This window comes from Artemia franciscana, chromosome 11, assembly GCF_032884065.1.
Source record: "Artemia franciscana chromosome 11, ASM3288406v1, whole genome shotgun sequence".
Lineage (NCBI taxonomy): Eukaryota > Metazoa > Arthropoda > Branchiopoda > Anostraca > Artemiidae > Artemia > Artemia franciscana.
Window position 1 is genome coordinate 37635441 of NC_088873.1, and position 19318 is coordinate 37654758.

A 19318-nucleotide genomic window follows, 5' to 3' on the forward strand; every position below is an offset into this window, starting at 1 on the left:
CTGGTAAACTTTCTTGTTCGGGCAAGTTTTTCTTCCTGAAAAAAAAAAAACAAGAGCTAAGAGCTCATATGGCACTTATGACGAGGTCGGAAGAACCAAGAGCTCATATGGTATGAGCTCTAGCAAAATTCTAAGAATCAATGGATTGATTGAAAAGGAAAATCAGATAATTAATGCCGGTCGGGGTTTAAAATAAGAGCTCTAAGACACCAGGTCCTTCTAAATATCAAATTTCCTTAAGATCTGATCACCCACTGGTAAGTTAAACATACCTCATTTTTTTAATTTTTCCTCTCCCTTCAGCCCCCCTCAGATGGTCAAATCGGGGAAAACGACTTTATCAAGTCAGTTTGTGCAGGTCCCTGACATGCCTGCCAATCTTTATTGTCCTAGCACGTCCAGAAGCACCGAAATCGCCAAAGCACTAGACCCCCCTAACTCCCCCAAAGAGAGCGGATCCAGTCCGGTTACGTCAATCACGTATCTACGATATTTGTTTATTCTACCCACCAAGTTTCATCCCGATCTCTTCACTCTAATCATTTTCCAAGATTTTCGGTTTCCCCATCCAACTCCGCCTACTGTCACCGGATCTGGTCGGTATTCGTAATAAGAGTGCTGAAGCACAAGATCCTTCTAAATATCAAGTTTCATTAAGATCTGATCACCAGTTCATAAATTACAAATACCTCATATTTCTAATTTTTCAGAATTACCCCCCCCCCCCCCCAACTCTCCCAAAGAGTGAGGATCCGGTCCAGTTATGTCAGTCACGTATCTTGGATGTGTGCTTATTCTTCCCACCAAATTTCATCGTGACCTTTCCACTCTAAGCGTTTCCAAGATTTCCGGTCCCCCCCACAATTCCTCCCAATGAAACTGGATTCAGCCAGATCTAAAATAAAAGATCTGAGTTGCAAGATCCTTCTAAATATGAGATTTCATTAAGATTCGATCACTCCTTCGTAACTTAAAAATACCTCATTTTTTCGAATTAACCGTCCAATGACCCAATGACCCAAATTCATTGAACAAAGAAGGTATTGAACTGATAATCAGCCAGGTTTATGATTCAATCACGCTCAAGTTTAATCCAAAGTTTGCAAAATCGAGCAGGCTCTTGTTAGTCTGAGATTTCAAATTGAAAATTTGGAGGAGAGGATTAGTAGAATAGAAAAAAAGCTTGATAATTATGATCAGGAGTCCATGCTTGATAGCCTTGTATTTCATGGGGTAAAGTAGTTACCTGGTGTAGACACTCATACGACAATATCTAACATTATAAATAGCAAAATGTCTGTGCTGGGCCCTTTACTTTATTCAGTTTATGTGAACAAGACGCGCGTTTATCTAAAGGATACATATATTGCTAACAGTATTTGCAAAATCCGCAGATGATTTAATAGTAAAAGCTCATATTACTCTCAAAAGATTAGAGATGTTTACAAGTTTAAGTTTGCTGTGTGTGAATGTAAAGAAAAATTCTTACTGACATTTTGTAGAGTGGGTGATTCTGTTGATATAAGTAGTAAAGTTCTATTAGGTGAAAAGCTGCGGTACCTCGGCTTCCATATTGATTCAAATCTATCGTGGAAGCATCATAGCGACATTATCTCCACCAAAGTTGCACGTGGAGTTGGCATCCTCAAAAGATTGAAGCATATTCTGCCGGAATGTACTCTGCACGATATATTTTGCTATAATCTACCCATATATCATACGGATGTTTAGTTTGGAGAAGCAATTTTATGTTAATTACAAGCTAAATGGCTTTCTCATAGTTTTGATCGGACGATTTCGCTAAAAAAAAGGGGGGGGGGAAAGGAGGCCTAGTTACCTCCAAATGTTTGGTTACTTAAAAATACAACTAGATTTTTTTTTATTATATTTTTACAAACGTTTTTGTTAGTAATAAACATACGTACCTTACGAATTAGCTTATGTAACGAACTTATATATGTGTGTATTTTTATTACGTATATGAGGGAGTTTGCCCCCTCGTCAATACCTCGTTCTTTACACTAAAGCTTGAATTTTGTCCCAAATCTTTCAGAATGACCCTTGAATCACAAAGGCCGTAGAATAACTAATTGAAGTTACTAAAAATACTTTAGCGTAAAGAGCAAGGTATTGTGGAAGAGACAAACCCCCTTATTTAAGTAATATTTTATGCTCGTTTTAAGTTTTAATGTTGATCATTACTTCCATTTGAAAAAAAATATTTTCTCATTGTCTTTTTATAAATGATGCTAGAAAATCCTGCGACCCCTTCATGGAAATTCTCTTCCCTCATGAAAAATTCCTCCATGGAAAGATCCTCCCACGTAACCTGCCCCCCCGACCCACCCTAACCCCAACACAAAAAAGTCCCCCTGAAAACCTCTGTACACTTCATAATTAACAACTACTATGTGTAAACAATGGTCTAAGTTTATAAGTTGCCGCCCCTCCCCCGGGAACTGAGGTGGATTTAGTCATCCCCAAAGACATATTTATTAGATTTTTGACTGAGTTAAACAGAATGGTTATCTCAAAATTTTGATCCGGTGACCTTGGAGAAAACTGTGCGTTGGAGGGGGCCTCGGTGCCCTCCAGTTTTTCGGTCACTTAAAAAGGACACTAGAACTTTTAATTTACGTTAGAATGAACCCTCTTGCGACATTCTAGGACAACTAGGTCGATACAATCACCCCTGAGGAAAAAAACAACAAAGAAAAAACAAAAAATACGCACCCGTTATCTGTCTTCTGGCAAAAATACAAAATTCCACCTTTTTTATGATAGGGGCTTGAAACTTCTACAGTAGGGTTCTCGGATACGCTGAATCTGATGGTGTGATTTTGTTAAGATTATGTGACTTTTAGAGGGTATTTCCGCCTATTTTCTAAAATAAGGCACATTTTCTCAGGCTCGTAACTTTTGACCGGTAAGACTAAACTTGATGAAACTTATATATTTAAAATCAGCATTAAAATGCAATTCTTTTGATGTAACTATTTGTATCAAAACTTCGTTTTTTAGTGTTTTGGTTACTATTGAGCCCCTTCGCTCCTTACTACAGTTCGTTACCACGAACTGTTTGAAAATGTAACTTGTACATGAATAAAAGTAATATAATCTACAATAACGTTGGAATAGAACTTACCAATGTCTCAGGTTTTCCCATCCTTTATTTGTTCTTATTTTTTTTCTGCCCATTGTGAAAATTACGTTATTCGGATCATGGAAAATAATTTCTTTTTTTTTTAAGTTGTTTAGATAAACTAAACGAATTGGGTATTTTATTTTGGCTAATACTATTAATTACGGTTACGATATTCCAAAATAGTTCAGGAGAAGTTATGCGCTGTGCTTATTCGGAAAAGTACTAAAGTACCACCTTGTACTTCATACTACACAGTCCAGCAAAGACTACGCCTCTTTTTATGGCAATTTGGGTCGTATTTCCTCAATAACATTAACAATAAAAACTTGCAAATGAGTTATTTTTTATTTATCTCACCTAAAGCGTCTGCTATATACTGTTTATTTTATTATTTTATTCCATCTCTTTTCATCTCCATCTCATTTTATTTTATTCCATCTCTTTAATTGCAGATACTAAACATTTTGAGTCGACGTGAACGGTATCAAAAGGAGTGGGATGTTGTCTGCAAAGTTGGTTTCCTTGGTGGAGGGGCAGACCGAAAAAGGGCTGCTCGCCGAACAGGCAATGAGGAAACAAATCGTCGAGTATATGAGTGGTGGAAAGAAGCCGAAGCAACTGGGATTAGAGTAACGGGGCCCTTGCTTCAGAATACAGCCAGATCTATAGCTAGGAAGTTGGGGTTTTTTAACTTCGCCGCCAGTAATGGTTGGTTAGCAAGTTTTAGGAAAACATACGGAGTGCAATTGAAGCATGATCTCGCTATGGTAAGCTTTGTTGTTGATTCTTTACTAAATGTCTATACTTTTTAGCATAACTCAGATTATATGGTACTACTCCATAAAATGAAGTAGTTTTCGAGCAAGGAATCATGCCACATAAACGAAAAATTAGGAAGAAGCATGAACAGGAGTAAAACAAAGCAAAGAAGAAAGGAAAAATATAGAAGACTTCACTTCTTCAGTGTGTTTGGTATAATACATAAGTACCGACTATCCTATTGGGAAGAGATCTTATTGCTACTACTACTACTGCTACTACTGCTTATATATTATACCAAACACAGTCGAGAAGTTTGATGGCTGTAAGATTTCAGAAAGGAATTAATCTTTCTGGCAGAAATCCTCAGCATTAAAAATTTTGTTGAATTTTGCTTCATTTGGTAATGTTAAAATTTAATATGTTTCTTCTTTCATTGAGTGATACCTAATCTCGCAATGGTAAGATTTGTCGTTAACTCTTAACTATATGTCTATATTTTTTTAGCACAACTGTATTTTAATGCTGATTTTAAATATATAAGTTTCATCAAGATCAGCCTGAGAAAATTTGCCTCATCTCAGAAAATAGGAGGAAACACCCCCTAAAAGTCATGCAATCTTAACGAAAATCACACCATCATATTCAACGTATCAGAGAACCTTGTTGTAGAAGTTGGTCGGGCAGACCAACTTCTCAGGCTCGTAACTGTAGATCAGGCACGTAATTGTAGATAAGAGTCAAGCTCCTATCTACAAAAATGTGGAATTTCGCATTTTTTGCCAGAAGAGAGATCACGGATTCGTGTTTATTTGTTTGTTTTTTTCCCCAGGGGTGATCGTATCGACTTAGTGGTCCTAGACTGTCGCGAGAAGGCTCATTTTAACGGAAATTAAAAGTTCTAGTGCCCTTTTTAAGTGACCAAAAAAATTGGAGGGCACCTAGGCCCCCTCCCAAGCTCATTTTTTCCCAAAAGGACGTTTTCAGGGGGATTTTTTTGTTTAGGGGGGAGATTTGAGGGGGGAGTTACGTGGGAGGATGTTTCCATGGAGAAACTTGTCATGGGGGAAGAGTATTTCAATGAAGGGGGCGCAGGATTTTCTAGCATTAATTAAAAAAACAGTAAAAAAATAAATATGAAAAGTTTTTTCTATGAAAGTAAGGAGCAGCATTAAAACTTAAGACGAACAAAAATTATTACGCATATGAGGGGTTTATCTCCTTGTTATACCTCACTCTTTACGATAAATTATTTTTAGTAATTTCAACTATTTATTCTACGACCTTTGTGATTCAGAGCTCATTCTTCAGGAATTGGGACAAGATTTAAGCTTTAGGATAAAAAGCGTGGTATCGACGAGGGTTGAACCCCCTCATACACGCAATAAAAACATACGAAGTTCGTTACGTATATTAATTCGTAAGTTACGTATATTTTTTACCGATGAAAACGTTTGTAAAAAATTAAAAGTTCTAGTTGCTTTTTTAAGCAATCAAAAAATTGGAGGGCAACTAGGCCTCATCCTTCCTTTTTTCTCAAAATCTTCCAATTAACTGCAATTAATTAATATGCAAATTTCGTTTTAATTATTTATGAGCGGAGAGCCAAGATCAAAACACGCATTAATTAAAAAATGACCAGAAATTAAATAAAAACAAGTTTAAAACTTAAAACGAACAGAAATTACTCCGTATATGAAAGGGGCTTTTCCTCCTCAACGCCCCGCTCTTTACGCTAAAGTTTCTTACTGTTTTAAAAATAGAGTTAAGAGAAAGAGTCAAACTTTAGCGTAAAGAGCGGGGCGTTGAGGAGGAAAAGCCCCTTTCATATACGAGTAATTTCTTATCGTTTTAAGTTTTAATGTTGCTCCTTACTTTCATTTAAAAAAAACTTGTTTTTTTTATATAATTTAACTTATATAGCACCATTCAAAATTCAACGATTCTTCAACAAGGTTAACAGACGATAAATAATTCATTTGTGCGACATACTTCATTTATGCTAATTATTGTCCAAGAGTTCAAGTCATTAAAAATGTTAATAGAATAATTAAGAGGCTTAATTTGGTACTATATTAACATTTACTTCTTAAATTTTATCAAAGAGAATGTTAGTACTATTTTGTCTGTGGGATTGTGTAAACCCAAAAATTATGATTAAATACACAGTGTATATATTAGTCTTAAGCATTGTGAATGGCAAAAGTGAAAGCGTGAACAGTACTATTCCTGAACATACCCTTCGAGAACCAAGGCAACTTTTGCCAAAGAAAATTATTGTTGGCTATCACAAGAGAACTGGATTAGCCCCCGTTGCAGATGCAGCACAGCCACTATTTTTTTTTCGTTCCGCAGCCCTCGGTAGCAGTGAAAACTGAAAACAATATTGCTTCAAATGCGCAGAACCTGCAACAGCAGTATCAACCAGTGCCGCAATACCCTCAAATCCCAATGCAGGTATATCAACAGCCAATGCAGCAACAGTATAAATCAGTGAGCTACCAGCAGCCAATGCAGCAATACGAACATTCAATGCAGTACCAACCGCAACATGATCAACAAATCCCATATCAACAGTCAATGCAGAATCAGCAGCAATATCCAATGCAGTACAAACAGCAATATAATCAACCAGTGCAATACCAACAGCAATATAATCAACCAATGCAGTATCAGCAACAATATGAACATTCAATTCAGTACGAACAGCAACAGAATCAACAAATCCCTTTCCAGCAACCAGTGCAGCTGAGTCATCCACCAGCAAACAAAAAAGACCAGGATAAACAACATAACAATTTGCAAACGCAGTTGCAAGCATCAAATGTACATGAATTAGATAATGCAGATGAAAATGCATTTGGCGAGGAAGACATTTCAACTTAGCTTACTGCTTGTGATATTATTTATTTGACGATTTTATTAAAACTGATTAACCATCTTAGATTACTCTATTCGTCTAGTTTTAGTTTTTAGGCTAGTTTATCGATGCGATTAGCTAAATTTTCTTGCCCGTCACATTTTCAACTCAGGTTACACTTGTTCCAGTCATTGGCCGCCCGTAAAAAAGTTTGGCTGTATGTTAAGTAGTGTGGTATAAGAGTTAGAACCTAGAAAAGGCACAGCTTGGAAATTAATTTACTTTCAGTCATTTTCTTGATTTCCGACGTAATATGTATTTAGGGATCTCCCACCCCGCAGAAGAGGCTAGATTGTGACCGGGTATACAAAAGACACGACTCGGACAATGGGTCTTACTTCCCATAAGGCTTGGCTGACTTCCAATACCCAACAATCTTGGTTGATTCCTTCACTTTGTTAGATATGCTCATGACTGGAGCTTAGGGATTGCTTTTCACTTCCTCTACAGAGCTTGGATTTGACTCCGTTAAATATCAAATATATAATAAATTGCCCCCTCCTCAATAGCCCACTCTTCAAGCTATGTTTTTAGGGCTTCTATAAAGCTTCTTATTCCAATTCGACGGCCCTTGTGTTTCAAAAGTAGTTCTTAAATGATTGGGACAAAAAGTCAAACCTTAGCGTAAAGAGTGAGGGATTGATGAGTGGGCAGCCCACTCTCATAAACAGAAAAAATTCTGCTCGATTTAATATTTAACGTTGCTCCTTACTTTTAGTTGAAAGAACGTCTTTAGTACCCATTTTCTGCCACGTGATGTACATCTTATAACGTCAGATGTGTCGCGGAGTTCAGACACGCTCGGTACCCTGGGGCGTAATTTGATATGGGGCAGGTGACAACTGCCCTTTCAGACATCGGTTTGCCCACCCCCCCGACCTCAGTCTGCCTGAGTCAAGTAGAATGTTGATAGTCTGTTAACCTTGTTGAAGAATCATTGAATTTTGAATGGTTCTCTATAAGTTAAATTAAATAAAAAAAAACAAGTTTTTTTTTAACTGAAAGTAAGGAGCGACATTAAAACTTAAAACGAACAGAAATTACTCCGTATATGAAAGGGGTTTTTCTTCCTCAACGCCTCGCTCTCAGTTTAACTCTTTCTCTTAACTCTCGGTAAGGTTACGTCGAGTTAGGTTAGGTTACTTTGCCCCCCACCCCCATGTTGTAAAAATGTATAGCCCAAATTATGTCATGGTATAAAATTCAATATTATATTTTCATCATGTTTTGGCATATTTCATTATGATTAACCTATCTTCACCTCTTCAGTGTGTTTGGTATAATACATAAGTACCGACTATCCTATTGGGTAGAGATCTTATTGCTACTACTGCTTATATATTATACCAAACACAGTCGAAAAGTTTGCTCAATGTAAGATCTCAGAAAACCTGTTTCATAACCACAAATGACAGAATGCACCGGGCTTGTATAAATAGGCAAAGTAACCTAACCCGACCTACCTTACCGTCATTACTCCCCCCCCCCTAATGTGCAAATATATAGCCCAAATTATGTTATTATGTAAACTTAAATATTATATTTTCATCATGTTCTGGTATATTTCATTATGATTAAATTATCTTTACTTCTTCAGTGTGTTTGGTATAGTACACAAGTGCCGACTATCCTATTGGGAAGAGATCCTATTGCTACTACTGCTAGCAGCTCACTGTTGCACCAAACCGCTTGATGTCAACACAGCTACTCCTCCACACTAATCTATTCCAATTTTCAATGTTTACCCCACCCCTCAGTGCCAATCTCCTATTGGGAGTCCATTCCATTCCATCATGTCTCCTGCCATTCAATTCGGAAAGCACCCGCTTCTAGTTTGGTCACAGATGGATGGTCAAAAAGCACAATCTTCGGCAGACTGTCATCATTAATGGATATTAAATAAAAAAACAAGTTTTTTTTAACTGAAAGTAAGGAGCGATATTAAAACTTAAAACGAACAGAAGTTATTCCGTGTATGCAAGGGGCTGTTCCTTCCTCAACGTCCCGCTCTTTACGCTAAAGTTTGACTATTTCTCTCAATTCTACTTTATAAAACAGTAAATAACTTTAGCGTTAAGAGCGGGACGTTGAGGAAGGAACAGCCCCTTTCATACACGGAGTAATTTCTGTTCGTTGAATCGTTAAGATTCTATGACTTATAGGGGGTGTTTGCGCCTATTTTCTAGAATAAGGCAAATTTTCTCAGGCTCATAACTTTTGATGGTTAAGACTAAACTTGATGAAACTTATATATTTAAAATCAACATAAAACTGCATTTCTTTTGACGTAACTATTGGTATCAAAATTCCATTTTTAGAGTTTCGGTTACTATTTAGCCGGATGGCTCCTTACTACAGTTCGTTGCCACGAACTGTTTGATGAAGAACTTAACATAGGCGTTAAAACAGATAAGTACCCTCGCATTGTTAAGAAAGATCTTATTTAGCCATCAAAGCGAAGAATAGTGGACATTCTTGTAAATGTGTACTACCTGCCACAGTACGGATCTTTGTACGTAGGAAAGACCCTTTTTGCAGGGCAAACTCCCAATATTTCATAAACGTCTGAGGATATTTTCTTGGGTGATTTCTAGGCCCCCAAAAAGTGATTTCTAGGCTAGAACTTTCACAAATTCTCCTGAAGTCTTATGGATGTATGTTTTTAGGGATTCACCTAAGATGCCACGTAGTATAATCCTTGACAAATAGACGGTAAAAGGTTTTTTGTTTGTAATTATGATAAAATGATATTTATGAAAATGGTAGATCCAACCATTAAGTATCGAAGGAATGGGTAGGTCGAATATTAAAATGGTTAAAATATAGAAGTTTCAAGAAAAGACGCGTTAATATAAACACACTATTAAATTCTTTACCTTTTCTTATTGAACTGCTGCTGCTACTGCTACTAACTCACTGCAGCATCAAGCCGTTTGAAGCCAACATAGCTATGCACGATCCTCCTCCATGGAAATCCATTCAAAGCAACCCTCTTAACGCCCTCCCAAGAAGTCGCAATTTCTATTAAATCCTTCCTTACGACCTTCTCCAAACCTATTCGGGGACAGTCTCCTTTTTGTTTAATCCTAAATGGTTGTCCAGAAAGGACGATCTTTGGCATCTGTTATTCTTGATCCGCAGAACGGGGCGTTGCCATCCAACCTAAGCATCCTAGGTATGTTCCTTTTTTTTAAAGCTTATTAGGCTTATGATTTACTTTAAATAAAGAAGCAGAAATTGGACGCGGAAGTGCGGTATTTCGCTTTTTTCATTCTTGTCCATTCTATTTGTAAACTGTTTGATAATCTAGGGGATTCCCCGTCTCTCATTTGGGCAGGCCTGCTTCTTTCCATCCAATATGCATGTTATAATTTTCTTTTTTTTTATGCATTAAAGAATAAGTGAATTGCGAATGTACTGTACTCAGGACCGTATCCAGGATTTTTTCGCGATGGGGTTACAAAAGGACTTTTTCGGGGGGAGGAGGTTATAAAAAAAACGCAAAAAAATTATGTTCGTTTTTGTTACGTTTTTATGAGTCGGACAAACATTTTGGGGGTGGGGGCTTCAAACCCCCTAGATACATCCTTGATTGTACTTTATTAATTTTCATTCGGTTACTACTCCAAGAAGGTCCAAAGTGGAATAGGGTCCCTTACGGGTCTTAAATTGGGTTCCAAGTGTGGAATCGATACATTTTGTGCTCAAGGTTTATAACCATTTTCTGAAGGAGATATTTTCCATTTTTTTCATAAATTCCTAATTTGGTGTAGGCAACATATATTTGCGCATGAAAGGGGTCTTTGATCCCTTTCTCCATCTAAAAATTTTACGATTTTAGAATCTTTCCTATAGTTTCGTAGTTTTTTTCATATAATCAATCTATTTATTTTTTTTTCGAATTGGGAGCCTCTTTCCAATATTTCAGGGTACATGCTTGATAGCAAATTATGTATTTTTAAGTATGTCTGCTCATTTGGAAATTAATCTCAAGCACAAAAAGAAAAATAACTAAATCCAATGCACTGCTGCTATTTCTAATGGAATCAGGCGTAAATGGGGGTGCCCCAAGCTCTATATGAGGTTTTAAGTCTCTATTAAGTGGAGGGGTGCCAAGTTTTAGGAATCACGTACACAAGGTGGCGCGCGCGAAGCGTGGCGAAAATGTTCCTAGCTTGTTGGCACTATGCCAAGCGTTTCGGGGATTGTCATGCGTAATAGAACTTTGCGACTCACATGGTGCTCCTAGATTTACACCATATGGCCTAAAGTGGATAACCCCTCGTATAAAGCTTTCTTTTATATTCCCAAAAGTAAATATTTCATCTCGGCTAAGAAAGACAGTCTGAAAAGTTGAATGCAAATCATGTTACGCACCCACCATTTTAAATAATTCAAAAATTTGTGTTAGCGTTTGAGAATCTACAAAAATTTTAGTCTTCAAATTTTGGGTTTCGAATATATTTCGAATATTTACGTCGAGAAATGCTTTATAGATCAACTCATATTTTCGGTTACATTATCGGCAACTTTATGGGCTTTTTTTAGATCCACTTCTACAACAAAAATTACGTAGACACGCTACCTAAATACTAGTTTCCACTTTGTCAGCTAAATCCTATTATTTATGATATTTCAGCTTGTTTCACTTGGGATTATAGTAGGGGCTAATACGCAATTTATGTTTGAGGCAGTGAAATTTGGGCTCCTCAGCTGGAGCTTGTCACCCCTTCACCTTTGTCTTTGTGCAAATTTTGACCTTTTGCGGGGGTCACGTGCCCCTAAGCCCCCTCCTTCAGAAACTGGCCCTGAATTCTAGTGAAGCTGTTTTGTATAAACACTTTTATATTTCAGGAGCGGCAAAATGCCATAGATTCGAGTTTGGTTTCAGCTAGGATGGAATCAAATCAAACTCCTAAAGTTGAGGTAAGTATGAACTTCTTTAGGTTTTCAGGTCGTCATATCAGTGTTTCTACTTAAATTATCTAGGGCATAAAATCGAAAAAAAACCACTTTACGGCCTTACGGTCTACGTAAGGCCGTAAAGCTTACGGTCTAACACTTACGGTCTATTCATACTTAAAACACCTAGTTTTCTGAGATTTTTCTTTTAAAATTATTATTTTATTATGAGATTTTTTTCAAAATTATTATTATTTCAATCTTTTAGGACAGTAACATATTTTCAACTCTGTTATTGTCACCGTGAATGTCCGAATCTGGTTAATGTCGACATTCACAGATGAACGTCCGAAATTCCTTTTCCTCTGCTTGGATTCAATTAGCTTTTAAGTCAGCTTTTTTGGTCTAATCTCACAAAGTCGAAATCTTTAACAGATATATAAATTCATTTTTTGTTTTATTTGTTTTTTAGTACAGCTATAGAACATTACAAAATTTATGTTTTGCACCATTAGGATTATCTACAATATAACTTGAACATGTATAATGGGTAAATTTAATGTTTAGACAATTTGAACAAGATTTTAGTGTCTAGTCTGATATTGTCCCGGTTTACACTTTAACTTCTTGCTGTCTAATTAAGTTGATTAAATGACCTCCAGCTTGACCGTTGATCTTCATTTCTTCTTATTCTTTTTTAAACAATTTTATGTCTTTGATATATCTCGAATATGAATAAAATAACACCTAAATTATTACTGATGAAGTCTGACCGAGCTTTATCTCGGCTGTTATCAAACAGTTCGTGGTAACAAACTGTAGTAAGGAGCGACCCGGCTCAATAGTAACCAAAACTCTAAAAAATTGAATTTTGATATCAATAGCTACATCAAAAGAATCGCATTTTAATGCTGATTTTAAATATATAAGTTTCATCAAGTTTAGTCTTACCCATCAAAAGTTACGAGCCTGAGAAAATTTGCCTTTTTTAGGAAAATAGGGGGAAACACCCCCTAAAAGTCGTAGGATCTTAGCAAAAATGACACCATCAGATTCAGTGTTTATTTGTTTGTTTGTTTTTTTTTCTTTTTCCCAGGGGTTATCGTATCGACCCAGTTGTCCTAGAATGTTGCGAGAGGGCTCATTCTAACGGAAATGAAAAGTTCTAGTGCCCTTTTTAAGTGACCCAAAAAATTGGAGGGCACCTATGCCCCCTCCCACGCTAATTATTTTCCTAAAGTCAATGGATCAAAATTCTGAGATAGCCATTTTATTCAGCGTAGTCGAAAAACCTTATAACTATATAACCTTATAACTTACTCCTCCACAGTCCCCGTGGGAGGGGCTACAAGTTACAAACTTTGACCAGTGCTTACATATAGTAATGGTTATTGGGAAGTGTACAGGTGTTTTCAGGAGGATTGATGGTAAAAGTTTGTTAGGTTAGATTATGTTTGTTTAGGTTAGATTAAATGTGGGTATAAATATCTGAATTGGATTAAAAACCTAAGCTAACCCAATCTAATCTAACCTAACCTGTCATCATCGAACCTTGCATTAAATTGAAAAAGTTGATTGGCAACGCTGACTAAATCCAAGGAGGAAAAAAAAAAGGGATTTCGGACATTCACCAGGGAATATCAACATTTACGAATATCGAACATTCACAGCAACATTACCACATCGAACTATGAAAATTATTCAACAAAACTAATTAGCTGTATTTGAGAACGCATTTCGTTCGTAAAAATTCAAACATTATAAATCTGTTGATTGGCAAGGACAACTAGATCTTCAATGGAACGAAATCCTTTTAAACTTGTTTCGTCCCGTATGCTTTAAATTATTTTTTTGCTGACTTTTTACTTTGTTTGTTTTTTTTAAATTTGGCGCCTACTACTACAGAATTTGGCGCCCAAATATTTTAAATTTGGCGCCTGCTACTACAGAATTTGGCGCCCAAATTTTTTGAATTTGGCGCCTGCTACTACAGAATTTGGCGCCCAATTTTTTTAAATTTGGCGCCTGCTACTCCTGCTACAACTCGCATAACTGCGGGTGGAGGTCTTCTTTGCTGAAAATTAAATCCCGATTTTTCTATATATATATATTTTTAAGATATATATATGGTTGTATAAATTTTCATTTGACCAACTCAAAAATTCGATTTCATTTTCACTGTCCTTGGTATTTAAAATGAATAAAATTGTATATAAATGTTAAAATGTATTTTAACATTGGGTTAAACATTAACAGGGGGATGGTTAAAATGTATTTAAAAGGTTGTATTTATTACAAATAAAATGTATTTAAATAAAATGTATTTTACATTTAAAACCTACTGCATTTAACCTAATGCATAATCCTTCTAAATTGAAAACCTAATACATTTTAACAAATGTATTTTATTTTACATTTTATTACCTAATAAAATGTATTTATTAGGCTGCTTTATATTTGGCGAAATTCCATTCAACTCTCCTCAGCTTCTCCAAGAAGCGTAGGTAGTTCTTTCAGCGTATGGGTTAATGTCAATTTTTTCCACCCCCTCCCCCCTAACAACGTAAAATTTTATTTTCTCTCAGCTTTCTACAAATTTCTGAGCAAATTCCTCAGAGATTTCAAATTGAATACAAATTTCATAGCCAAAACTGTGCCTAGCGGAATACATTTTCCGTTTTCCCTTTATTTTTATATAGAAAAGCAAAAATAGAAAATATGTTTAAAAAGATAAGTCCAAATATAATTTAAAAAGAAAAGACTTGAAAACTGAATTTCATAAAATAACCTAAATGCATTAATTTATCAATTAATTTCCTCATTATTATTGGTCACCAAGTGATATTTCCCAGGATTTCAAATTATTCTGTAGGGTTTGTTTGCATTCTTATCATTCGATCGTAAGAATTAAGATAAATGTCTTACATATTAAGAAAATGTTTTCCTTTTTATTCGAGTTATACTAAGGAAACATTGTTTGTATCTTCTTACAGGATAATGCAATAAATTTACGAAAATTTTAGTATTTTGATAAGGCGTTATAGATAATAAGCAGGCACGTACACTAGTTATTTCGGGGGTGGAGGGTGGTGTGTCAGTCCTTGATAATGTAGGAGGGGTCGTATTTTTCAAAATGTAAAGGGTGGACTATTTTTAAATATTTTTGCTATAACACTGCAAAAAAAATTCACCTATGGGAGGGGGGAGGCCCCGCCCCTACCTGCCTGATAGTAGTCCCTGATGGTAGGTACATAAAGCGAGACAATTTTTGGTTTTTCTCATTACCTGTCTTTAGGACTCAATTTCACTTTTTCTGACTCCTAAGGGTTTTGGTATTTAACAAAGCTTGCATTTATAAATCTAACTTATCAATCCAAACTTGAGTCGATTGAAGCTTTAGCCATTCAGTTCTCTATGTAATTTTAATATCTCTATGGACGGACAGGTAGCATTTTGGCTCAGGTTTTAGAATAAATCACTCAACAAATTTTCCAAAAATCATTCGATTAAAGTAAAAAATTCACTAAAACAGAAGTCTATTCAAGTTGTGTCTCTATTAGTTTTTAACCGAAAACTTATATTTTGTAGGCCCAATTATTTTTATTTTTTTGTTTTAAAGTAATTTTCTATTTCCTATTTGTTTAATTTTTAGTTCAATTCTTATGTATTTTATATTCTGTTATTTTCTCTTTCACTTTAATTTCAACTACTATTTCTATTCTAATTTTAGCTGTAAGCAGAAAGTACGGTGAAAGTTACAGAAAGTTAGGTGGCAATATTGAGTTCATTTTTTTTTGTTACCTATTTTATGTTCCCAAAGAATATTTTGAAAATTAGTTTGTTACTTGAATTATCATTTTAGCTTGTCGTCAAACTTAAATCAGAAATAATAGGGTAATGTACCAATACCATTTTTTTGTGTTCTTAGTTTTTCGGAACTGGAAAATCTATCATTTATATCTCCAACAGTTTTTTCATGTTTTATTGATATATTTTGTTGTAAATGCTCTTAATTCAGCTTGCATATTATTTTGCATGTAAAATGTATAAGAAACCATAAAGATTAAATTAATATTTATTTATGAATGTGTTATATAAATTTGCTACACATTCTTTTTATGGTGCTTGTGTATTATGCGCCATTCACTCAAGTTTACGCTGTGTAAAACTCGAGAACAAACGGGTTTCTTCGTTAGTTTTTTCGTCACTTTAGAAACAAATTTGGTCAAAATATTTGCATAGTAGGGGGTGGGGGGGGGGGGTAAAGTATAGCAGGTCTGCATGCAAAATGTGTTTATTATTCTGCATATACTAGGAAGTCAGAATTGTTTTCTAACTTCAAACTGTTCAAATACTTTTCCCCACCCCCACCCCTAATGTGCACCAATCTATTCTGTCACTTGTCTTGTCTCACGCTAACCTGAAAGAACCAAACAAAGCAACGCATGAAACGAAAAAGAACAGGATATAATAAAATTAAAAATAAACTCAAATAGGGGAGAAAATGAGCATTTGATCAGCCAGTAGCAAAATATGAAGACGAAAAACAAGCAAAAATTTTGAAAAGGACCTCTGCCAAGTCGTCCTCAGTGCTCATAAAAAAAAAACCTTTCGAAGTAAACTATACTAGTTCCCTTCGAAAGGTTAAATTTTGCTGATTATTTTTTTTTTTTTTTTTTAACGAGCACTGAGGACGATTTGGCGAAGGTCCTTGTCGAAATTAAATAGAAAAAACAAGTTTTTTTTTTAACTGAAAGCAAGGAGCGACATTAAAACTTCAAACGAACAAAAATTACACTGTATATGAAAGGGGCTGCTTCCTCATCAACGCCCCGCTCTTTACGCTAAAGTTTGACTATTTCTCTCAATTTTTTCTTTTTAAACAGTAAAAAATTGTAGCGTAAAGAGCGGGGCGTTGATGAGGAAGCAGCCCCTTTCATATACGAAGTAATTTCTGTTCGTTTTAAGCTTTAATGTCGCTCCTTACTTTCGGTTAAAAAAACTTTTTTTTTGGCTAAATGGCTTTCTCATAATTTTGATCGAATGATTTTGAGAAAAAAAGAGCGGGTGAGGAAGCCCAGTTGCCCTCCGATTTTTTGGTTAATTAAAAAGGCAACTAGAACTTTTAATTTTTTACGAATCTTTTTATTAGTAAAAGATTTACGTAACTTATAAATTAGCTTACGTAAAGAACCTTTGTATTCTCATGTTTTTATTACATATATGAGGGGGTTTGCCCCCTCGTCAGTACCTCGCTCTTTACACTAAAGCTTAAATTTTGTCCCAATTCATTAAGATTGACCCCTGAATGACAAAAGCCGTAGAATAAATAGTTGAAGTTACTAAAAATACTTTAGCGTAAAGAGCGAGGTATTAGGAGGAGGTGAGCCGCTCGTATGGGTAATAATTTCTGTTTGTTTTAAGTTTTAATGCTGTTCCTTACTTCCAGCTGAAAAAACTTTTTTATATTTATTTTTTATTGTTTTTTTAAATAATGCTACTAAATCCTGCGCTCTCTTCATAGAAATTTTCTTCCCCCATGACAAATTCTCGATTGAAAGTTCCCCCAGCATATCCCTCTCTTCTCAACCCATCCCCCCAACCAAAAAAATCCTCCTGAAAACGCCTGCACACTTCCCAATAACCATTACTATATGTGAGCACTGGTCAAAGTTTGTAACTTGTTGCCCCTCCTATGGGGACTGTTGGGGAGTAAGTCGTCCCCAAAGACATAGTTATAAAGTTTTTCGACTACGCTGAATAAAATGGCTATCTCATAATTTTGATCCGTTGACTTTGGGAAAATAATTAGCGTGGGAGGGGGCCTAGGTGCCATCCAATTTTTTTGTCACATAAAAAAGGGCACTAGAACTTTTCATTTCCGTTAGAATGATCCCTCTCGCAACATTCTAGGGCAACTGGGTCGATACGATCACCCCTGGGAAAAAAACAAAACAAAAACAAATAAACACGCATCCGAGATCTGCCTTCTGGCAAAAAATACAAAATTCCACATTTTTGTAGATAAGAGCTAAGCTTGATGAAACTTATATATTTAAAATCAGCATTAAAATGCGATTCTTTTGATGTAGCTATTGGTATCAAAATTCCATTTTTTAGAGTTTTGGTTACTATTGAGCCGGGTCGCTCCTTCGTTACCATGAACTGTTTGATATTTGCTCGTTTTTCGTCTTCATATTTTGCTACTGGCTGACAAAGCCCTCGTTTTCGCACTTGTTTGATTATTTTTCATTTCATTTTTTATTTTTAGTTTTATTTTTATTTTTATTGTTCTATCCTCTCCTTTCAGGTTTCATGCATCATGTATAACCAGTGTGGTCCTAGAATATTTTAACGAAAAAAAACATTTTTTTCTCGAGTTTTGTAGTGAGTGAGTGACGTATAATGAACAAGTACCCATTATATATATATATATACATATATATAAAGTCTGTTGCGATTGTATCTAATCCAGTGGTTATATTTTATTTAGGAATCCTGTCAAGAGAGATTAGCAGGTATGGAAGCGTCTGATTCAATTGATTCAAAAAGTCTTGTTGTAAGTATATATTATTGTAAATATATAGGCAAGAGAGTATTACCCAGTAGGCTAGTTTAGGCTAGAGGCTGTAGACTCCTAAATATTAGGGACCACACTTAGTTTCTAAACCCACCCTATTGTTTCGAAATGAGTAAGATGTTTTAATTTGTTGTACTATCAGATAATCAACTTATCTTAAAACAGAAAATTAATTTAAATTAGAGCATTAAGGGTTTCAGTAATCTAAGAAAAAAGTGGCCTTAATTTCCTTTTTGAGACCCAGTGCTACGGATCATTGGTGTTAAGTTCTGCATATTTTTGTAAAAGGCCGCAGTTTAAGGTCTCTTACATGCTTGCTTTGATGTTCCGATTTTTGCAGGAATAAGAAGTAGCAGCTATCTGGCGGTGGCGTCAATTAGCAGAAACGTAGGGTGGCAAAATTTATTTTCCTAAATCTAGGGGAGGGGGTAAATTTTTCATTTTCAGTGAAAATACAAAAAGGGCATTTGCGCTGAAAATAGCCAAATCAAGTTAGAGCATATGCCCCCATACCTCTCCCCATTGGCACCACAATACAGTGCGTATATGCTTGGCCTCTAATATCTTCAGATTAATTTTTTATGTTAGTGCATCATTAAAATCCTCAATTATATATTCAATTTAATATTAATAATAATAAAAATAATAATAATAATAATAATAATAATATATAATCATAATCGATAATAATAATTAGTCAATAAAATAATAATCAATAATAATATAGTATAATAGTAATATAATATAAAATAATAATAGTCAAATATAATAATCAACAATAATAATTAGTCAATAATAATCAAAATAATAATAATAATAATTTAATAATCCTCAATTTAATTGTATGCTCAATCCAGAACAAAAGTATAATAGCAGCAGGAAGAGCAAATAGTAAGTCACACATTTAACAGCTACCTACGAGACTTGCGGTTTTTATATGATTCAGCTTTTTTTTTGCAATTACAAATCGAACATTGTGTGACAATGGCGACTGTGCAATGTATATTGAATT

At 35.2% G+C, this 19318-nt stretch overlaps 1 protein-coding gene across 1 annotated transcript in view; it reads left to right on the top strand.

Moving 5' to 3' along the window:
* LOC136033175 (tigger transposable element-derived protein 7-like) overlaps positions 1 to 18952 on the top strand; it is a 69282-nt gene extending 50330 nt beyond the window's left edge. The window contains exons 3-5 of the mRNA XM_065713869.1: positions 3598 to 3912; positions 11679 to 11750; positions 18220 to 18952. Coding sequence (XP_065569941.1) covers positions 3598 to 3912; positions 11679 to 11750; positions 18220 to 18345 — 513 coding nt within the window. The 3' untranslated portion in view covers positions 18346 to 18952. The remainder of the gene's footprint in view (positions 1 to 3597; positions 3913 to 11678; positions 11751 to 18219) is intronic.
* Positions 18953 to 19318: the final 366 nt, after the last annotated feature.